This window comes from Danio rerio, chromosome 7, assembly GCF_052040795.2.
Source record: "Danio rerio strain M-AB ecotype USA chromosome 7, GRCz13ab, whole genome shotgun sequence".
Classification (NCBI taxonomy): Eukaryota; Metazoa; Chordata; class Actinopteri; order Cypriniformes; family Danionidae; genus Danio; species Danio rerio.
The window spans coordinates 3,481,799-3,506,061 of record NC_141027.1 but is presented as its reverse complement, the minus strand read 5'-3'; the positions used below and the strand labels follow the sequence as shown (position 1 = coordinate 3,506,061).

The following is a 24,263-nucleotide window of genomic DNA, read 5'->3' as shown; positions in this document are numbered from 1 at the left end:
TGATTGCATTGTCAACAGTAATTTGAATAGAACAGTGGAACAGTTGGTTTCTTCATCACTACTCAGATTAGAAAATCTATTGGAACATTGCATCTTGTCTCATGAAATTCCATAACAGTTCTTATGGTCTGATATTTTGGATCCTTACAATAGACAAGAGCAGGTAAACATTGAATTATTATTTTCTCCTTCTATTTATGACTTATTTGTCATGTGATCAACCGTTTGGGCTAGTTGTAGATGTGTTTGGAAGCAATTCATAACATTTTAATAATATTTTGGCAAATTGAACCAAATGAATTAAATGACTCGAAAAAAGATTTGATGAACGAGACTCGAAGATCCGAGTCAGTAAAATGATCCAAACTTCCCATCTCTACATGACACCTGAATGATAAGTGAAGTTTATTTATAAACTAATTTCGAGAGAATCACGTGCTTATGATTGCTTGCGGCTGGACCCAAATTATCCAATTTTCAATGCACCAATCAGACGATTGATAAGCTACTATGAATACCCTAGGTTACGTATCACAGTTATATTCATTTTGAATAATCCCTCTTTCACCCCTACTCCTCCTCCCTCTAGATGGGTGGCATGGTGGCCCAGTGGTTAGCACTATTGCCTCACAGCAAGAATGTCTCTGGTTCCAATCTTTACCAAACCATCAGACGTTTCTGAGCAAAGCTTGCACGTTCTCCCCGTACTCACCTGGGTTTCCCCTGGGTCCCCCGGTTTCCTTCCATCATCCAAAAACATGCAACTTAAGTTTATTGGCTAATCCAAGTGAACACCATAGAAATGCTATTATCTGCTCTTCAGCCACCATGACAGGGGAATTCTTGAGATCTCCCTCCAAACGGGAGGAAGCCCCAGGATCGAGGATCTTATGAGCTCAGGGCTCTCTCCCGGGACAGCATGCCAAACTAGCTTTATTATCAATCATCAGCTAAGTGTGAACTCTTGACATGAAAATAAAAGGAAATGCAAATTTTCATTATGGACTTTTCCTCTGTAGCCATTATGAAAATACTTTGAAACATACAGACTCTTGACCACATTCAAATGAACTCAATCCAACAGAAGTACAGAAAATATGTGAATGAGAAAGAAAAATGAAAAAGGCCTTTGTTTAGAGTAATAAACAAACAATGTGACGTTCTGAATGACGAATGAGAGCAGATATAGAATCATCACAGAATAATCTGAGGCTGCAAACAGAAACATCCGACTGAGGACAGAAACACACCACCTGTGAAGTAAGAGCACACATCTACATTATTTACACACACACACACACACACTCAAAGACACTTCTGACATCTGTTGATCCTCTTGTTGGTTGTGTATTCTACATTAATACTTCTCTTTTACTGAAATGTTTTACTCCTAAATTGATGGGGTTTTTTTTTCTTCTCAGAAATGGCTCAAACTCTACATCTCTCTCTTCTCCTCATTGGTGAGTGTGTTTGTAGTTTTATTGATGGTTTATAGTTTCTTTAGGTTCGACTCTTCTGAAAACCATTAAAGCAAAGTGTCTCTTTCACAGCTCTCTGCTCCATATCTGAATGTGTTCAGCGTCAGTATCACTTTATCAATGAGAACAAGACCTGGACTGAAGCTCAGACATACTGCAGAGAGAATTACACAGATCTGGCCACCGTTGACAACATGAACGACATGATCCAGCTGAAGAAGAGTGTGAAAGTGAATGATGGATATGCCTGGATTGGTCTTCAGCGGACGAGTGTTTATAAATGGCATTGGTCTTCAGGTGATCCTGTGCTCTTCCTGAACTGGGCATCTGGACAAACAGCCGAAGGTGATATTTGTACTGTTATGAGAAATGGAAAGTGGTTTGTTGAACCATGTAGTGATGCCAGGACTTTCATCTGCTACAACAGTGAGTACAAACCCTTATGAAATAAAATATATGCAGTTTATTCTAGTGCAGGGGTCCATCTATTAGTCCTACGGCAGAACTAACAGTATGGGTGAAGGTTAAATGCGTGTGAGCCTTTTCAGCACATGTGAAAAGAAATATCTTGTTAAGATTTATTTTAATTTGTTTCCAACTCAATTTAATCTGACTCCAGTTTATAATAATTTTAAATTTAGATTAATCTAATTCAAGTTGATCACCTCATAGGTCGTGATTGGGTCTAATTTAGATTGATTAACCTAATAAATGCTTATTTTCAGCTAATGGTTCATTGTTTAGCTGAACTCAGTATACTGGCCATCTCCATCTGCTCACAGACACATCCTTGCCAGTTCTGGTTCTTAGACAGAGGATATAACTGTAAACTAATTTCCTTCTAGTAATATTAGGTGGCCCCATGCTTGCTCATACTTAAAGTTTGATTTAGACCTTAGATTATATCATACTAAGTGATTGTGATTGTCAGAAATCAACAGGTCTCTAATGCTGTCTATGCTCCATCCATTGAGCCTGAATGTATGACTAATCCTGGTCGTAGGCTGGGGAAACATCAGCCTAAACAATCTACTAGATTTAAATGATTTCAGGAGATATTAGAGTTACAAGAATTTGACGTTTATTTGTCAGGCAAAGATTTTCCATTCCAATTCACATAATTACAGAAAATAAGCCAATCAAGATTGTACAACATCAATTATTCAAAGATACATTTAGGAGTTAGAGATGAATACCTGACCATGTAGAAATTCATTGCAGTATATAAGTCCTGATGCAGAGACCATTTCCTTAAATACTCAAATCATCATAGATTCAAGACGATAAAATCATCACCAAGACTCTTGCCTGGTCATGAGTTGATGTGAAGACCATTTTCCCTGGAGTTGCGCATCTGGCAAAGATCTTATCAAGGTAGACCCACCAAGCTTAAGTTAGTGGATACTTTTGCCAAACTTAAATAATATTTCACCATAGCTCCCATTCTTAAGAAATCTGGTCTCTATTCCCTAGTAGCAAAGAATTCTGGCCCAGATTTGGCAAAAAACTGGCACAGCAGGCATTCATCCGGCACTGGCATACAGCATGTGGGCCAAACATGGCCCGGGTTTGGCAGAGGTGGCACCGTTTTTAAGGCGGCACACAAGATTTGGGCCAGATGAAAAACGTAGTATTTGGCCCAGATTTAAAAATTTGATAAGTGGGCCATTTGAGTTGACCAGTCTTGACCCACATTTAAAATACACTAAAATCATTTTTGAGTAAAGAAAAAAAAAATCTACCAATCAGGTCACTTTGAGAAAAAGTGTGCCCATAGTGTGCCTAAAGCGCATCACTCCATGGGTTTATCAATTTCATTGCAATCGTGACACACCAACCTATCTGGCCCAGTTCAGGCCCAGTTATGAGTTATTAACTTGGCTGAGACTTGGCCTAGATATGGTCTGTGTTTGGCCCTTGTCTGGAAGCCAGATTTGGTCCAGTCATGTACCGTAATTCACTGCGGCATGTGGGCCAAGCAAAACCTGATTGTGTGGGCCAGAGCAATTTTGCTATGTGGGTGAATATAAAGCCACAAGATACACCATACTCAAAACTTAAACATTCTATGTGGAGCTGCTCTGGTGGACAAGGTAAACTCCCGGGCAAAGAGGGGAGCTCAGGATGCATGATCGAGACAACCTGAACAACTGCTATTCTAGCTGTTCTTCTACCCAGATTAGAAAGTTCATTGTTTTAGTGCCTGATCATTCTCGTGGTCTTGTCTCATGTGGAGTTCCATAACAGTTCTCAGGGTTTAATATAATGGAGAGATATAGCCATCATTACACTAGAAAGAGTTATATATTATCCAAAATTTTATTTATTTATTTTTTGAAAAACTAGGCGGGAGTTTTTAGTACAAAATAATATGTTTTTAAGTTACTGTTTTTTTTAAGGTACTTGTTTAAGTGAGAGACAATTTGTTGAATATGTCTAAATCTATATTAGAGCTGCACAATTAATCGAAAAAAAGAGCACAATCGATTCATCCCCTTAGACCAGTGGTTCTCAAAGTGGGGGTCGGGACCCCCCGAGGGGTCATGGGGCAATAAAGGGGGGGGGGGGGGTCGCCTGGTGATTTCCAAAAATCTATTCATTTTTATTAAACCATAAGAATTAACATATTTTATCCATAACTATACTGAAAATAAAAATAGTCATTTATAGTTACTATATACTATATAGTTACACTGAAAAAAGTGTTGCATGCAGAACTGTTGCAAACAATTTGTCTGTGTTGAATTTAAACAAACAATTTAAGATTGGTAATGTTCAACTTAATTTGTTTGTTTAAATTCAGCCCAGATAAATTGTTTACCACCTCTTAACATAAAGAAATTGAGTAAATCCAAGGAATCATCTTTGAATAATTTTTTTCAGTGTAGTAGCTTATAGTTACTTTGCGACCCCTGGGGTAATTACATTATATTAAAGGCAGCAATAGCGTCAGATGCATTTTGATTTTATAACATCAGGTTATACTTTCTGGCACATTTAAAGCACTGGCACAAATTTAATTGGTGTTTCTGCGTCATTGCATGCAAGGTTTCTGTATTTATAACCACCTCAGAGGATATTGGGGGTCGCGAGTCACTGGCATTGTTATTTTGGGGGTCGCGGGCTGAAAAGTTTGGGAACCCCAGCCTTAGACGATCTTAATGCAGCATTTATATGATTCTGCCAATCATATTTCCAAGTTCAGGATAGAAGCAAAGGAGGCTGCAGGAGTCTTTTCATTGTTTTATGTAATGTGTATTTTTACATACCTTGTTCAGCAACGTGAACACCAATGGTGTTGAAAGAGTCACATACTGTATTTATAAGGTATAATTCACCCAAAAATGCCATTTCTTGGCACTAGGCAGGGCGCTCGCCTGTGAATGAAGTCTACTTTAGTGTACAGAACCTGCAAAGGCTGTCAATAACAGGTAATAAAGTTGTAAATCATATTCAGTTTGCGGCACAGAGTGATTGTTTGAGAGCCACACAGGCAGTATGAAACGCACTTAGCAGTGAAAATGAAACCGAAAGCGTGCACAACATTTAAATAATCTTATGGCATGGCGTTATAGAGTTATAATTAGGCCACGACAAGCATTTGATATGCTTTTTTCTTTCTTAGCGAATACAAAGTGTTGTACATGAGAATAAACCGTAGACCTACATATTAATAGTTTTTTTTTACCATATGTTTGAGAAATAAACATAATAATAGCCCACTCATATAAACCTTTATTTTACATCTACAGAATCTTGAGAACTTTATTGTAAGCAAAAAATTGTGATTCTTATTTTAGCCAGAATCGTGCAGCTCTATTCTATATATAGTTTTGCTAATACTAATATTTAATAAGTGGTAAAAATTATGTACATAGAGCATGTGTTTTTGGTAAGCTGCAAATCTGAAAACATCAAATATGTTATGGAAATATATGGCATTATATGTTACTTAATTACAGAGTCCCAGTCAGTATGATATGCAGTGAAATTATTTCACAACCACTCGTGACCTTAAAATAACAACAATAACTATAAACATAAAATTATGGAGAAATAGAGTTATGCATTAGAAAATAAAAGCAAAAAGTAGTGCTGTCAAGTGAATTTTTTTTTAAATGTAAGTATTTACAAGATGCAGCAATTAGTTAATCGAATTAATCACATATTGCATATTAATTTCATCATTATTTATCTAGCGCTTTTTACTATTTAGATTGTGTCCAAGCAGCTTAACATAGAAGTTCTATTGAACTGAAACAGTGTCAGACCAGTTTTCAGAGTTGAAGTTCAGTTCATTGTGTTTTCATTTTCACTGTGCGTCCATCGTGGAGAAGCTGCAAGTGTGAGTAGGTCCCCAGCTTGTGTTCAGGCTGGCCCGTGGGATCAATGCGGAGATCCTTCTGTCACTGTGGTTTTTCAGGAATCAGTCTCATGCTCTCCGCTCCTCCATGACCAAAACAGCATCTACTCAGGATACGGACGTGTCCAGGATTATAGATACCTTGGCATCCTTTCTTCACAGGTCTTGGATCACATCAATGGCGCTGCATAATCTATAGAGACCACAGGATGTATATCCCCAAGTGGAAATAGAGAATAAAGAAAATAATTAGCGTAGCTGCTGTTCATAGTGTATTTAAACACGATATGCAATTATTAAGGGCTATAAATAAAAATAGTATTTATAAAAACAAACATGTAAAGCACATGAATATTTTTAACGAAATGTCTGGTGCGTGAAGACAGGAGGAGTTTGTCCTACAGGTCATTTGAAAAGCCTGCTCACCTGCATGGAGCACACTCATGTATCACAATGTTATGAAATGCATTGAGTGTATGCTTTAGTAAACAGACAGGTCTTTAATGTAGTTTTGAACTGAGAGAGTGTGTCTGAGCCTCAGACGTAATCAGGAAGGCTATTCCAGAGTTTAGGAGCCATGAAAGAGAAGGCTCGACCTCCTTTAGTACACTTTGCTATTCTAGGTATTACCAGAAGCCCTGAGTTTTGAGATCTTAAAGAGCGAGTTGGATTGTAGCGAGACAGAAGGTTGGTTAGATAAACAGGAGATAGATTATTTAGAGCTTTATAGGTGAGAAGCAATATTTTAAATTCAATATGAAACTTAACAGGCAGCCAGTGTAAGGAGGATAAAATTGGGGTGATATGATCATATTTTCTAGACCTGGTGAGAACTCTGGCTGCTGCATTTTGTACTAGCTGAATTTTATTTATAGAAGTTGTTGGGCATCCAGCAAATAGAGCATTACAGTTATCTAGCCTAGAAGTCATAAAAGCATAGATGAAAAGAAAAAAAGAGGTTTTCAGCTCTTCTGCCAGAGACACATCTGTGCTCATCGTACTGTATGTTAGTGCTTTATAGCCTGTTATTGTTTTTAGTCCATACCACAGGCTCCTAGAGTCACGTTGTTGAAATGGTGACTCTAGTCCGTTCCTGTATTTTTGCTTCACTGCTTTCCGGACATTGTATGACATGACTTTGTATGGGATCAAAGTGGCTTCCTTATTGTAGGTGGCGGTACAGGATATCAGAGTGTCTTGAGCAGGTTTTATCCACCCACAGCTTCTGGTTGGGAAATGTTCTAATAGTTGTTTTCTCTACATCTGTTAGTTTTCCTATAAATCCCATAACTGTTTCTATAAATTTGCTGATGTCATCAGTACTGCGTCAAACATGTTCCAGGCTACTTCATCAAGTGCGTCCGTGTAAGGTGGCAACCGATTCTACAAATACAGCAGCATATTTCACAACATGCAGTAATAAATTATTATATTACTGAATATAAATCACATACTTTTAGACATTTTCTAATTATTCATTCATTCATTTTCTTGTCGGCTTAGTCCCTTTATTAATCCAGGGTCGCCACAGCGGAATGAACCGCCAACTTATTCAGCAAGTTTTTACGCATGCCGTTTTTACTCATTACGATGCCCTTCCAGCCGCAACCAATCTCTGGGAAACATCCACATACACACTCATACACTACAGACAATTTAGCTGACCCAATTCACCTGTACAGCATGTCTTTGGACTGTGGGGGAAACCGGAGCACCTGGAAGAAACCCACATGAACGCAGGGAGAACTCCACACTAACGCCAACTGAGCCGAGGCTCAAACCAGCGACCTTCTTGCTGTGATGCGACAGCACTACCTTCTGTGCCACTGCCTCGCCCCTAATTTTCTAATTATAAATGCTAAAAAGCTTGATATATATATATCACATATTCTGTATATGTATGTGAGATGCTTTGTTGTGGCTGATCTCAGTAATAAAAATAAATATAACAGCTCACTCCATTGGTAATAAAATATTTCTGATGATGCTCCTGTTCATTTTTCATTCATTAAAGTGAGGAGAGGACTGGTGTTTGTCAATCAGATGATGAAGTGGAGAGACGCTCAGAGTTACTGCAGACAGAATCACATTGATCTGGTCAGTGTGAGGAACCAGAATGAGAATCAACAGCTGGAGAAGTTCATTAATGACAGAAACTCATCTGGATCTGCAGTCTGGATCGGTCTGTTCAGAGACACATGGCAGTGGTCAGATCAGAGCAACTCCTCATTCAGATACTGGGATACCATTGAACCAAACAATGCTGGAGGTCATGAAAACTGCGCAGTGATTTATCTGTATAATCTGAAACAATGGAATGACATCCTTTGTGACCGCCAGTATACTTTTGTGTGTCATGAAGGTGAGCAGATCCTCCAAACACACTCAATGCATCATCAGCTGCAGATCTCTTAAAGTTGACCCTACATGTCTGACATGTCAAATTCCTCCACAGTGTTTGTTCTGCATGTTGTTGTTGATCAGTCTCTCTCTAGTTTCTGCTTTGTTTTGTGTCCAGATAAACTGATTGTGATCCAGCAGAATCTGTCGTGGTCTGAAGCTCTGAGATACTGCAGACAGAATCATGTGGATCTGGTCTCGGTTCAGTCAGTGGAGATGCAGCGTCGTGTGATGAACGTGGTTAAACTGGCGTCTACTGAGGCGGTGTGGTTGGGTTTACACAACTACTGCAGCATGAACATGTGGCTCTGGCTGAGTGGAGACATGGTGTGCTATCAGAACTGGGCTCCAGGGAACGGCAGCACACCGGAAAACTGCAAACTGGAGAACAGAAAAGGAGCAGTTCAGTCTGGAGGAGATCAGACCTGGATCAGCCTTCCTGAATCTCACAGACTCAACTTCATCTGCACTAACTACTGAGAGAAGATGTGTCTGTGTGTTTACTCACATTCATTGTTTTCAACGTTCTTATGTTAGATTTGTTATTTTAAAGGTTCTGAGTGAAATTACTGCTTGTGCTTTAAAATAGCCACATTTCTGTATTTATCAATCATAGTATGAAGCGCTGTTCAAACACCAACATTTAAGATTACGGTTTAAAGTTCTTTAATTTAAGATTCTTTAGATGTGATGTGTGTGAACTGTTTCTAGATCTGCTGGTGTTTGGTCTCTTCATCTTTTGCTGAATGTGATTCTGTGAGCAGCAGATCTTCAGTAAATCATGATTTGTGTTTCAGCTGAATGAAATCTGCTTTATTCTGAAAGGCAGAGAGAAGTTTGGGTATAAAATGTGATTGATCCTAAATCCTCATCAGATGAAATAAACTGATCTACAGTCAGAGTTCTTGTGTCCTGTTTTTTGCTAATGTCTCTCCAGTGTCACAGTAATCAGAAAATTAAATGTAGAGCATATATTAAAGTGTGTAAAACTGTCGATTTATTTTTCTCAGATTTAATATGGAAATTTCAGCTTCCTGGATGGAATGCTTTTCCAGGGATGATGGTTTTTACTGTGGCGCCTCCTGCTTGTGTTTGAGAATTTGACAACAAGAAGGATTCAGCTCTCAGTTTCCTGAAATCTAGTGTATTGTTATATCTTCAAATGTGGTTCAACTAAAATACGTATTTTTCATGCACAGTAAAGTGGACGGTAATTATATAGATATACACATTGTGACGTCCCGACCCGTCTAGGGTTGGTTGGAACAATAACAAGTGTAAATAAACAAAGAAATAAACTCAAATACTCAATTTAGGGTTTTCCCCCTTCTCCTGTCCCAACTCACAATAATCACAACGCTGACCAAGTAGTAACAATATTTATTATTCTCTTAGACAACAAAGATAGAAGCATCTCTTCGGAAGGGAATCCAGGCCAAAATAATAAACAAAAAAAAACAGCTAACTTGCGGGGAAATAATTCTAACTTACCTGCTCAAATAAAAGTACCCCAAATAAAATTACAGCAAACTTCCCTTTCTCCCTCGCTGCCACAAACCAGGAGAAAACATTTTAAAGTAAATGGCGATTCCCAACCTACCGCTTCTGTTTCTAACCAAAAATAATATATATAAATATTTAATCAGAAAAGCCAATAGGTTCAGATTTAACAGAGAGCCGTTTTAGAAAATAATTAAATTGTCAGTAACAGAAATCGATCAATTTACACCAAGTCAACCAACAATTTGAGGCAGGAGATAGGAGACGCTCGGAACAACAGCGGCGGCGACGACGGAGATTTGCGACCTGCACCGAGCAGAAAGATCTCCCCATTGTTCCTCTCCTCCAGCTTATATACGCTCCCACACGCAACACGGCTGGACCGCAATCAAGCGCAGCTCTAGAGGGAGGGGGAGAGAGAGAGAGAAAGCTGCACATGCTCCACAGCGCACAACACAACATCAGCTCCAAATGCATAAACAAAACACAAATCTGTATATATATAATATTTATATATATAAAATAAACAAACAAATAACTAATACGATCTATAACGTAACAACATATACATACTCGCCGGTCACTTTAATAGGTACGCCATACTAAAACCATTTGCCGTTTGAGTACAGTGAACTCGTCATGTTCAAGAGGGGGAGTTGGGTGGCTTGAGGAATGCTCCTGCAGGAGCTAGAGCTGGGGAGTGACAGTAGAGCGCTAGTATAGCTGTAATCAAGCCATAAAAATTAGGGCCGACCCCGAAATGTACATTTTGATTGACAGCTTTATAAAGCTTGAACCTGTTTACAGCCCGACATTATTCAAACGTGCACAAGCACAGCTCTTTTGCTTTTTTTCAAGAATGAGTCCTTTATACGTTTTAACATATTTTGTTTTGTAACAAACGCTGGCTATAGGCCATATATAGTTGGAAAAAAGAAACAAAACAAGTGCTCTGTAACAGAGCTCTGTAACATCTCAGCACTCTAAACAGGCCTAGGCACATACATTTAGCCTTTAAATTGGCCAACATGCCAATGAAAAGAAACCTTTCCTAACAAATTCAATTCTAAGTTATGACGGGTATTTGTCAATAACTAAAGTAAAATAAAGGCTGTGCAAGATTTGTTTCGCCACTTCTCTTCACAATCTGGCCTGAAGGCGACGGTGAAGTTAAATAATAAAATAATAGCCTAATGCCAACATTAGCCTGCATACTCTGTCTACACTGTAAAAAATAATACCCCATATCTACTCAATAAATTTGAGGCAACAGATTCCAAGCAGTGTTATTAATCAAATTCAACATATATAGATTGAGTAACAATTAATCAAATTAGCTTATTTAAAATTAGTCATTTAAATTGAGTAAGCAAAAATTACTTAAAGAAATTAGCAAATTTTAAACAAAAATATTAATTAAATTGAACAGAAAAACTGACACCATGTTAATGAAAACTACTCAATGTTTTTATTTAGATTTAACATGCAATGTGTGGAGCCTGGTCATCAGCTCTAGAAAATAATGCTTTATATCTACACAATAAAATTGAGGCAACAGATTACAAGCAATAATATTAATTAAACTCAACAAGTATGGATTGAGTAAAATGTAATTAAATTTAGCTCAAATTAGTGGAGCCTGTTCAGCAGTGTGGAGCCACAAAACAGAGTAACAACAATCTCATAATAGACAATACGTCATATAATACACAATAAAACATGTACATTTAAACAAACTGATCATCTTAACAAGGACTTTGATCATCTTTTTTTAAACAGCAGTTTCAAACAACTGGACATTTAACAATATTATTTAAAACAATAGACTTAGAGTGAAATTTATCTGATTTGATGCATGAAGGGTATTATTTGCCAGAATAATGCAGATTCATTGAAGCAAGGAGGACACCACAGTTCATGGGAATACAACCCTCTAATATCTTCCAGTGTTCACCAGACAGTCACTTGTAAAAACACCATTCTTTGTCACAGTTAAAATGCATATGTCAAACCCAGGTGGACACAAGCTCTGGGAATGTACTCAAGAGCCGTGTTTTTACTCTCGCGACTTAAGTTAGCGTGCCAATACGAGCCAGGGCCAGTCAAGTTTCCACAGTCACTTCCGGGGACCTGATCGGATAACTTGGGCCAAAACAGTCCAGCTGGGGCTTTGGGCGAAGTGAAAGCAGAGTTTGCCTGAGTCTGGTAAAGATAAGGTCTATAAGAACTTTAACACCTTCAATGATGATGATGATGATGATGATGCCAGTATCTTTAGGCGGTCCCCTGTAGAAGGCCCCTGCTCAGGTCAACATTACTGCCCTCACAAGCTGTTCAGTTCCTGTCGGTTCTTCATTGTCCAACTCCATTGAGCAACAGTAAGAAAAAAAATGAATAAAAGAGAAAATAAGTTAACAATCTGTTATTATGTTATGACACAGTCAGAAACTGTAAACATGATAAACATCGTAAACTCTACCTTTAGTCTCAGATCTCTGTCTTACTCCAAGAGCTCCTCAGCAGCTGTGAAGATCCACGGTGCACAGTGGCTTCTCTCTCAAATTCAGCGCTCACCTTATAAAACAGTTTTATTGATACATTGTAAAATATTTGACCCTTAATTAACAGTAAATTACTGACTTATTATCGTATTGCTTTCACAGTAAGCCTCTGTGATTTGTTTTACAATTAATTACAGTGAAATTACAGCCATATGTGACTTCAGGGTAAGGCCCATTTCTGTAATTTCACCGTATTCTCTTGTAGAATTAACTATATTTTACTGTGAAGTTACAATTAATGGCAAGATGGTTACTGTGATTTAACAGTATGTTGTAGCTGAAATACTTAAAGGTTCAGGACACCCTGGAGAACTTTTTTTTTATATTAACAGATTTGTGTGTGTTGAGCATCAGTTAAGACAATGTTAGCACCTGTCAGCTTTAATTGTGGGGAAAACTGGATAGTTTTGAGCTTTTGTCAGCTGATTTCAGCTTCCGGGTTTAAAATGATTTTTGGGGCGGGATCAAAATCTGTGACGTAGCGCAGAACTGCAAGTGCAATGATGACGCGTCGGTTTCTCATTATTATTCATAGTGGAGTTTTCTTATCCTATGAGAAGAGCCGGCTGCTTAATTATTCATGAGACCTGCCAGTCTCAAGCAAAGCTGTGTGTGTGCTGCTAGCATTTTTTGTCGGGAGAGCAGCACAAGAATTAGAGAATGGCGGACGCTGTCTTTTATCAGGAGTTTGTTCACATTTAGACACATCGCCGTGCTGTTGTGTTTGCCAAAATCCTCCAGATTACCAGCAGGAATAATGGTTAAAATAGACAGGTCAGGAGACCTGCTGCACTGAGTCTGCTGGATACGGGGATTGAGGGAGAAGTCCTCATTTATAGTGTTTACATGAACACGATTATCTTTATAATTATATAAATTGTGGTTATGTGTATATGAAATTATGAATAACAAATGTAGCAGGGCATTAAATCACTGTTCATTTCTTTGCATTTTAACTTTGTAAACTATAAACTCATGCGTCTCCTATATTTTACAGTCTATGGTCTCATCACGGTTTGTCTCATTTTGTGAGCTAACTGACAACAACAGTTGTTTGCTCACGTTCTCCCCTGCTGGCCACGCCCACTCCTGCCCGATGCTCGCGGAGCTCCGCCCATTAATCATGCATCTTTTAAAAAAAAAATCTGAAGTAGACTTTAACCGAACCTCGGGGGGTGTCATGGCCCTTTAACTGTAACATGTATGTCCTGCTTGCAACCTAGACAGTCATCCATTCAGTCAGTCATTTTCCTGATAAAGCCTGGTTTATACTACTGCGTCAAGTGACCGGCGTAACTCACGGCGCAGGCAACGGGCGTAGCTTTGCATTTATACTTCTGCGCACTGTCTCTGTTGGTCTGCATTAACACTTCCGAAACGCTAGTTGGCAGTGAGGTGTAAATGTTCCTCTGTGTCGAGTTTCTTTGCTTCTGTTTTGCTTTTCCTGAACACTTCCTGGATGTACAAGTGACTCAAACTCGATCATTTTGAGGCAGGAACCGGCGGACGTGCAACAACTATAACTATGAGGTAAACACAAAACAAAACTTTCCATCCAGAGCTCCTTCACAGGACTCCACACTTGTAAACAATCGCTACATTGAGTTCGCGCCATTCGCGCGGCTCTCGGTCCCGCCCAGACTCGTCAGCGCTACCAAGCCGACCAATCACAGAGCTTGCGCTACGCGTTGTTGCTACGTGTAGCTACATTTTTTGAGAGGTGCACGTCGGCGATGGCCATGGCGAAGGGCTATGCGTCAGCGCCGTAGCATACGCCGGCGTTTGACGCAGAAGTATAAATCAGCCTTAAGTTACACACTTGCTGGTTGATGTGTCTCCTCTGCCTCTGACACTATACAACGTTGTAATTAGTAAATAGTGTTAGACAGTACTATTTTTGTTTTGGTTTGATAATGAGGTTCATAATGAAGTGAAGGCCATTGCTTACCTTGCTTACTTTATTCTGTGGTCACTTTAACTCAATGCTGTGCTGAAACAAAACACAGTTAACAGTAAGTTAACAGAAAATTACCTTTTTAAAAAACTCAAACATTCTCTAATACCACGAAATTAGCATTAACGTTACAAACACGCGTTCTAATCTTTTCACTCATCATAGCGCAGGTGCTGCTGCTGATGTGACAATAAAGTGATTTGGTAACCTCGTTTATAAATAGACAAAAGAAGCTAAAGTTACTTGGTGAATTACATGCTATAAAGAAATATATAACATTTAATTAGCAAAGTTGGACATTTCAACACTTACCGATAAATCCGTTTGGATGAGACCACGACATCTCCGCGTTGTCTGGTGAAGCGAGTCGGCGTTGTTTGAGTCGAGTGACTCGGTTCGGTTCTAGGAATCGGCTCACTTAAGTGATTTGTAAGAGTCGGACGCCACCTGAAATCGATTGCATTTTTTTGTAATTACCAACACGATTGATTAGCATTTCGCTATAACTCAGTCACACGCATTTACACTATACACTAATTACATGTTGATGACTATAAGCTTTTGAACACGTGCGATAAAAAGATTCCCGATCTCCCAGCAAACAGTTCAATCCAAACACGGTTCAATCCGATTCAATCTCACACTGAACAGAACCAATACAATAATCAAATATTGCTCTAAATATACCATGAAACAAAGTTTTAACGGTTGTTCATGCGAGAATGTAGTTGTTTAAAACTCAAATCCGCTGTTTATTTCTAAAGATTGTGCGTATTTTTAAATGTCCTTTGAAAATTGCTGACATGTCCACCTCCAGGTCATGACGGGCGCTCATCACTCTGGTCCTCGGCGACTTGTGTGCCCCTGGCTAATCTGAAAATGCTCATTTTAATCATGTTGGATTTAATTATTATTTTCTTTTTCTGAAACTATTCAAAAATAACAGCTAAATTCTTCTAATAAAATCACGTTGGATTTAATTAATATTTTCTCTTCTGAAACTATTCAAAATAACAGCTAAATTATTCTAATAAAATCACGTTGGATTTAATTATTATTTTCTCTTTCTGAAACTATTCAAAAATAACAGCTAAATTCTCATAATAAAATCACGTTGGATTTAATTAATATTTTCTCTTTTTGAAATTAATAAATTAACAGCTAAATTCTTATAATAAAATTGATTAGATTTTATTACAGACATTTTTTAATTAATTTCAAAGCAAAAAAATGCCCTAAAATCAGGAAATTAATTTCATTAAATAAAGTGTACATCTACAAGGCCACAGAATGACTTTTTACAGTGTACATTATGATTTCATGGTTTAATTAATATTTATTTATAATTTAAAAAAACTGATGGTGCTGCTGGATGGTGCGTCCAGCAGCACCGAACACCCTTTCACTGCTGCTGCTACAGGCCGAGATGCAGAGTTCTGGTCTGGCTAATTTTGCAACTTTTGGGTAGGATTGTTTGTTCATCTTTCACCAGCCAAGAACATCCATTTAATTTTTCATGACAGCGGTTTCAATGTAGTGAGTTGCCTCGTCATCTTTCCTGTCAGATTGCTGTGCTGTTTAGTGCTCTACCGTAATACGCAACGTATGAGTGACCGCCGAAATACCTTTGCGACTAGAATGACAGGTTCTTTCTGAACTCGTGGTTGGCCTGACTGCAGTCAAAATTCGCTCTTTTTGACTTCTCCGTCATCATTTGTTTCACCTTTGCAGGGAGGGAATGTAATGTTGTAACAAACTATTTAATTTCTTTCTCGCGCTAATCATAATGCATCACATGACTGTTCATTTACTGGGCAAGCAAAGCCCGGCCTGACCCAACCCAATCAAAAATTATATAAATTAAACCCGAACCCTTCGGGTTCCATCATGTTCGGACAAAGGTCTTCAGCTCTACTCTCTAGTGCTGTCACTAGAGTGACACTAGAGTAACTCTTGAGTGAAAGGGGGGTGTTGGGGTGGGCAGGAATGACAAGGGGGGCTTGGAAAGGGGAAGAGTCCTGCTGGAGTTAGGGCTTATTTAAACTCAGCATGACCCATGGTGCCTGTCATGTGTGTAGTCGTGCATTTATAATTCTACATGCTGTTTGTGTTGCTTCCAAAGTGCTAGCTGGCAGGAGGTTTTTTTATGTTACTCTATGTTGACTTCTTAGTAGCTATTTGTTATTTATTTTTTTAATGCTACAAGTAGCTCAAACTTGTTCATTTAGAGAAGGGAATTGGCAGACTGACAACTTTTCTGTGTCAGCTGCAGCAAGAAGAATCAGCCTTTAGGTAAGTGATATGGGTAAAAAGCTGAGTAGTACTGGAAGGAAGGAAGAAAGGGAAGAAAAAGCGGCTGGGTCATGCCCTCACCCTCGGGTGCTAAATGGTGAGTGTCGACTGGTGAGGGTCTTCTGGCCTTCTTGGAGGCACTGGCTGAGACGTATGCAGATCTTGGAGGCGTCAGGCAACCAGCTTCCCAGGGTCTGTATTTGCTGTCGCGGGAGAACTTTTAGCGTTGCCGTAGTGGCTGCTCTGATTCTAAAGGAGTGACTGGAGTATGAGTCTTAAGGGAGGCCTGAAAGGCACATGGCTTCTTTGGGGTGTTTCTGAAACCAGAATCATGTTACTGGCCGATTGTTGTCTTCCACAAATAGGGGAGAAAGAGGTAAGGGATTTTGGAATTTTTCTGAAATGTAAAAGTCTTAAGGCTCCTACACACCGGGATGCTTTTCGTTTGCATTTATCGTCAGCATTTTATGAGACGTTTTTTTCTGTATTTAAACCCAAATGATTTTCTCTGGCGTCAAGCAGAAGAGTATGCAAAATTACTCCATGACATTAGATGGCGCTACACAACTTTAAGCTTCCTAAGCTAACCTAAGAGGAGGAGAAGTTCACAAGCTTGTTGTTAAAGTTACTGGTGACTCAAACAAGCATGTATGTTTCAAGCAGCAGGTCCTGCTCTAGTGCGGAAGAAATAATTAGTGTTCACCAGAGCAATAAGCAGCTCGATGTTCAAATCACCTCTGGGCATCTTCTTCAGTGTGCACTCCCATTAACAGTTTTGCGATTGAGCGCCTTCAAGTACTGTTTACTGTAACTTCAGCAGCTCCATGCACATGAACAAAAGTGCTGATCTGATTGGTGGAGAAGGATTTGACGAGGCGCGTCAAAACAAAACAGTAAGCATGAGGCGGTTTTAAAAAATGACGCTTTTGCGCCTGGCGTTGGTGCGCATGATCACATTGATGCCCTTTATTTAGTCACGAGGCGTTAAACGTCAATTGAAAACACGAGCAAAAAATGTCTCGGTGTGCACGGGAAAGTAGTTTTCTAATCAATAAAGGTAAGATCTCAGACCGTGAGGTGGATGGTTGGATTAAAATAAGAGATTATAGTGATTTTTTGAGCATCTTAGGAAACCAAAAAATGAAAGGGTGAACATAGCATTGAGAGTTACTGTCTGTATGGGTAGACAGATAATCACTATGGAGAGTAAAAAATGGATTTGGAGAGGATATTGAGGGTGATGGACTGCCTGGAGTCGATGTTGAAATCTTCTACAATTAGTATTTTATCAGTTTTAACTAGTAAGTCAGAATTAAAATAAGAAAACTCTTAGAGAATTGACAAAGGGTTTATAATCTATGATTAAAGAGAGAGATAAAGTGTTTGTTTTTTTAATATCCAGAAGCCTCTGTAAACAAGTCTTTAAAAACGATGTCATGTGCATGTGTAATGGAGGCCAGCTCTTTTGCCTTCTTGTTAGAGCAACCAATTCTCATGCAAACAAGGACTCGCGGGTTACACATGCAAAGTACGTGTTTAGGGGAATATTGTGGGGTCCCACTTTATATTAAGTGTCCTTAACTACTAAGTACTTACATCAAAAAATAAATACAATGTACTTACTGTGTTTATAATGTATTTGAGAACACTTGTGGTGCTTTTGAGTTGGGATAGAGGTTGGGTTATGGACAGGTTTGGTGGCATGGGTAGGTTTAAGGGTGGGTTAAGGTGTGGGGATGGTCAACGGTGTATTTACAAATGTAATTACAAAAGTTAGTTACAGATGTAATAACATACATGTATTTAATCAAGCATAAGTACACCGTAAATACATGTATTTACATAATAAGTACATTGTAACAAACTATTAATTCCTTTGTAAGTACATATTAGTTAAGGCCACTTAATATGAAGTGGGACCTATTGTGGTACTTTCCATTAGATTAAGTTGAACTTTAAAGCAGCTCTTCAGTTTTACATTTCTGTTCCCATCTGACTTAGGAGATAAAAAAGCAAATCAACCTCAGATGAGCCAAATCTACCGATCACAACATTTCCACAAACCAATGATATTTTCTGCTCATTTGTTATTGATGTTTAGAAGTAAGATAAAAAGAGGCTCATCAGAAAAGTAGAAAAGCCAAGCGTTTAGGCCACACTAAACCAGAGATGCCCAAACTTGGCCCATGGTAAACTTTGATTTGGCCCGGCATCCCATCTGAGAGGGAGAATGATGGGGATGGTTTAGAGATCGTCATTTTAAATTTTATTTAATTTAATCGTTTGTTTGTTTGTTGTATTGTTAAGCTACAAAAAGCTTACTTAAATTAAATATTTCAAGTCAAATGGTGCCTTTTAATTAGGTTTAACTTAAAATGTACATACTGTCACCCGTTGGATAGAGGCAAAATTCATAAGTAATTAAAGGCCGAGCACAAAAGATTAATGCATTTGTGACAATTATGGATTTTATTGTTATTCTGTAATAAGCTTTAGATTGCGAAACACGATGGCAGCGTTTCATAAATTAATGAATCGGGTTGTGTTGGGGCTTTCGGGTTGTGCAGTTTATTTAGATGACATAGATGTTACATGGGAACAGCATCTGGAGCGTGTTTGTGCTTTATTCTCCTGATTATTGGAAGCGAAACTCCCTGTAATTTAGCAAAATGCGAGTTTGTCAAGGCAACGGTGTTCCTGTTTATTTTGGTTGTGGGTGGGTTATTTCACCTGAGACCCATTATGTGGTGCCTATTAAAAGTCAATCATTTTACTTGGGAAGGGAGCGTGATTAGTCGGACTTCCCTGCCTGGCATTTTTATAATTATATTTATTGTATTGTATTCATTTTCAAATATTATGATATTAATAAGGCAGTAGGTACTGCTGTCGCAAGAGGGTCGCTGGTTCGAGCCTCGTCTGGGTCAGTTGACCTTTCTGTGTGGAGTTTGCATGTTCTTCCTGGTTTTTGACCCTTTATACAATAAAGTTTGAGCATCCTTTCACTAAACAGATGTTATATAATATTTAAAACCATGTTATTACTTCACAGTAGTTATTTTTTGTGACCAATGAAGCATACAGTACATTATTCAAGTTCATATGTAATTAATACTTTGCTCAATGTATACATTCATGACAGTAATGTCAGCATGCGTATATGGGAAGAGGACACAACATTAATAAGGAGAAAACTAAATATGAACAGGGTTTTTTGGTGTTACAAATGTAAATAAATGTGATACAAAAGGTTATCCAAACAATTATACAAATGATAAAGCAGCAGATTAGTTCTGAAATTTAAAATGTAAACTATGTTTAAAATATAATTTTCATAGATTATATTTAACATTTCAGAATTAATTTGCCGTCTTTATATTATATATATATATATATATATATATATATATATATATATATATATATATATATATATTATTTCATTAATGTTTATTTTGCAAAAAAATTGTGTGACGTACTAAATGACGAATGAGCATATATAAAATATTCACATAGTCTGAAGCTGCAAAGTTAAATATACAAATCCTCATTGAAAAATATACAAATCCAGTTTATTATCTGGCCAAATCTGAAGGATAATAAAATTTTGTGACTTGTAGGGTATTTTTCTGTATTATCAACACAAGGAAGACACAATTGTAATAAATGTGTATTTATTAACAAAATAGTAATCAAGGATAACTACAATTACTAAATGTACAATTCAAGAGTTCACACTTAGATATTGCTTGACAACTGTTAGCAGGTTTGGCATGCTTTCCCGGGAGAGAACCCTGAGCTTGGAGATAGTTGACTCCAGGGCTCCCGCCAGGTCCATAGAGCAAGAGAGGGGAGTATGAGATCAGGTGGTTCTCGAGAGCTCCCCAAATGCATGAAGCTCGGGACAGCAGCCCGAGATGTATTCGAAGAAGCTCCCCAAAAGGCTTGACATGCTATATCCAGCTGCTGGATATAGTGATTTTGAAAAGGAAAGGTAAAGGGGGCTCCTTTTGGAGCAAAGGGTGAACCCAAGCAGAGTTGGCTTGGGCTATGAATACTCCTGCTGGAGTAGAGACTCGGGGAGACCCATGCGAGAGTCCGCGCCATGGGGTGGACGGGGATCCTGCTGGAGTCATTATGAGGTAAGGGGAAGGAAGGACTCCGGCTGGAGAGGGGAGTGAAGGAGGCGGGAGGGGGGCAGGGACTCAGAAGGAGTAAATTGCTCGAGGAACATTCCTTGCGGAGATAGAGCTGGGAGGTGGCAGGACTATATTTAATTAAATATTTATATGAAACATAGATATATAATGGGGTAATTTAGGGCTTTTGGGGGGGGGGGGGGGGGGGGGTGGTTCTGACTCTTGCGAGAGTCGAAGCTCTTGGGCACTCCTGCGGGAGATAGAGCTGTATGTGCTGTCTCCAGCTGGAGTCGGGAAAAAGAAGGGCCGGTGAAGCCCCAGTTGGGCGATGTTGAGTGCTCGGGATCATCTCAGGCGGGAGTTAGAGCTTGAGGGTGACAGCACTATATATAAATATATATTTATATGCGTGGGTATATATATTATCCTGCGGGAACAGAGCGTGAGGGTTGGGGGGTAGTGACAGGGGGCCCTGGGGGGTGGTGGGATGGTTGACAGGGGGGCCCTGGGGGGGGAACTCCTGCTGGAATTAGGTAAGTGAAAAAGGAAGAGAAGGCTGAGTGCAAGTCAGCTGGATGGAAGAGAGTTAGATGGCTGGGTCGTACCCCCGCCCGCGCCCTTGAGGGACTGTATAGTTCCTCCACCCTCTGGAAGCTGGGATGGCTGGGTCCTTTCCTCTCCCTGGACTAGGCCCGTGCCCTTGGCCACTGGGATTACTGCGTCTGCTGGTGAGGGTCCTCTGGGCCTCCCTGAGATGGCTGTGGCTGAGTCAGATATAAGATTTGAAGGCGTCCCTCAAATCAATTTGAAGACCACCCTCCTAGTGTTTGTATGTGTTGTTGCGATAGCCCTTTGTGTGCTGCTGTGGTGGCGGCTCCAATTCTGAATTGAGTGACTCTAGTATGATTCTGGAATATGATTCTGCATATGAAGCCTGAATGGTGTAGGACTTTAAGGTGTTTTTGGAACCAAAAATGTATCACTGGGTGGTGTGTGTCGTTTATGAAAAGGGGGGCTAGGGGACTTGCGCTTAGTGTTTTCCTATAGTGTATGAAAGCAAGGAGTATTTGGAATATTGAATATGAAGATGCAATGTCCCTTTCTGTATTGATCTGTTTTACTTTGCTTGATGAGGAAGGAAATTGTTTCCTCGTCAATCAAGGTCAGATCTGTGATGGTGGGGTGGATAGTGGGATCGAAATTTGGTGTTACTGTAAATTCAGAACATCTGAGAAATCCAAAAAAAGACATGCATTTGGAGAGTATGTTGTGTGTGTGTGGTGGGCAATCTAGTATATGAAGGGGGGGGGGGGGGGGGGGGGGGGGGTTAGTTCTGAATGCCTTTAATAAGGCTGGTTTGTGAATTAGCAATAGAATCAGAAATGGAGCCGTACATGAGTTTGTGAAAGAATTTAATTCCACTTAAATAACTCTTGATGGAGTTGTCTTGAATGTGTTTGTAAGAATGTGATATATAGACTGATTGTAAGCGAGGAAAACAGAAATAAAGTGTTGTGTGGGGACTGGAATGTGTGGATGTGTTGAGCAGTGAGAAACTGTTGAGGGTAACTTAAAATGTAAATATGAATGTTGATGCAAATTGTGTATGCTGCGATTATGGGATTATCATCTTAAAAGGAGGGATGGGGTCGGCTGCAGCTCTGCTTCTGGTACCAGTTTCTGAAAATAAAGCAAAAAGAGAGTCAGCGATTTCCTTATGCAACTAGGAACATGTACAATAGTTATAATGAATTGTTTTTTGGCTGAATTCTGAATGTAGCGATGGAGAAGCCGCCTTAAAGCAGGATAATGATAACGCCCTTTATAAGTGCAGTCAACGGCAGCCTCGTTGTAACTGTGCATGAGAATATTGGGGCGGACTATTCATTTCTCCGCGATATGGCCTGTTAGAAGCACGTCGGCCGCCCTGATAATATCCCCTACAGAGGGGGCGGCGTCTGTGTAAAAATGGATATACTGAGTATGAAATTGGATCGCTTATGAATGAATGGGTTCCTATTCCAGCGCTTAAGTAAGAAAAGCATAAAGCAGGTCACATGCTTGAAACGCCGCTCGGTGGCGTGCTGCATCGCGCCATGCATTTAGGATTCTAAACATGTTCTATCGGGGTATGCGCGCCGGCGCCGCAAATCTGCAGTGCCCAGCAACAATTCAGGACACTTCGTATTCTGCTGCGGCACGGAGCGTTTTTTTTTTTTATACATTTAATTAGTTTAATTTTGAATAATGTATGAATGCATGTGTCTGGTGTGCATTAGCCTACTATCCCCTGTTTTGTGCGCGCTGCATCAACGCGCCAAGCGGCGCCTCCGGTGCGCAAAGCCCCTCAGGCCGAGTTTGTTACGTCCGAGTGTAACCGGTTCTGCATTGTGTTTTCTTTGTTTTATTATGGAATAACCAGTCGGAGATCTGCAGTTGTGACGGCTCTTTACTCACTGAGAATAAATCAAAAAGCACAGCTTTTACAGTGTGTCTTCGCTCTTACAGCTTTTTTTCTCCCATGCGTAGTCAGTGCAGAAAGGGGAGAGAGTTAGAACAAAACTCCAAACAATATTAACAAAGTGACAAAACATACCTGAGAATAAATCAAAAAGCACAGCTTGTACAGTGTGTCTTCGCCCTTACAGCTTTTCTGTTAAAAGTAAAGTGCAATGCATTTAGCATTCACATGTTTCAGTTAGGCTAAAGTCAATCAAAACCTCAATTTAAGTGATAACACAAAAATAATGAAATATATGTGAAAAATAAAGGTATAAATATTATTTAAACATGAACACTGGCTTTAAAAGTTTCTTATAAAATAAAGATGATTTAAGATTAATTGGAGCTTAGCAGACACCCACCTCTCCCATGCGCAGTCAGTGCAGAAAGGGAAGAGGCGGGCGCAAAACAGGAAATTAAACAGCGTGAGCTCCCTTAGAAATTTAAAGGAAAAGGCACACACTAACAAACACCTCAGCTATACTTACTAACACATTAGATAAAACACATATTTTGTGTAATTCTATACTTAAAGCGAATAATAATTTTCATACCTGTTACACGAGATCGGATATAAATACTTTCTCCTCTACTCCGGGGAGTGATGCTGCGAGATGAAGGAGGTGAGTGACGAAAAGGCATCCCTGCGGGATAATGCGCATGTGTGTTTGATGTCCTAAGATGGACAGCAGTTTGTGCTTAGCGTGATCTGGTTTCTTCCAGAATATAAAAGGGAACTAATTTGTCGATTTATTCAAGTAGCCTATGGATGCTTAAAATTCTGTCACTCCAAATTGATGCTTAAGAATTCTATAGAAGTGCTGAAGCCCGAGGTTCTTCCGCGATGGGAATGCCAATATAAGAAAACCGGTCACTAAATTTAGCTGGAGGATATTAGGGGGAGAGATACAGGAATCTTCTAGTAGATGAACTACATGCTAACGCCGTAGTTATTGGCGAGAATCCAGCAAATCGTTTTTAAAGCATAAATGTGTGTGCTACTTCTGCATCCGAATGTTAAACGGACTACGAAATAGAATTGTGACCTCCGATTAATGCTAGAAATCGGGTTAA

At 39.3% G+C, this 24,263-nt stretch overlaps 2 protein-coding genes and 1 long non-coding RNA gene across 3 annotated transcripts in view; all 3 read left to right on the top strand.

The window, feature by feature from the left end:
- Window positions 1–24,263, top strand: part of LOC147842925 (uncharacterized) — a 959,952-nt gene that overhangs the window by 711,355 nt on the left and 224,334 nt on the right. The window lies entirely within an intron of this gene.
- si:dkey-88n24.9 overlaps window positions 1–24,263 on the top strand; it is a 203,030-nt gene that overhangs the window by 62,213 nt on the left and 116,554 nt on the right.
- On the top strand, window positions 1,409–8,773 carry si:ch73-335d12.2. The gene is given in 4 exon segments (NM_001082802.1): window positions 1,409–1,460; window positions 1,551–1,904; window positions 7,856–8,203; window positions 8,360–8,773. Coding segments are annotated over 4 exon segments (1,101 nt in total). The 5' UTR covers window positions 1,409–1,423; the 3' UTR covers window positions 8,722–8,773.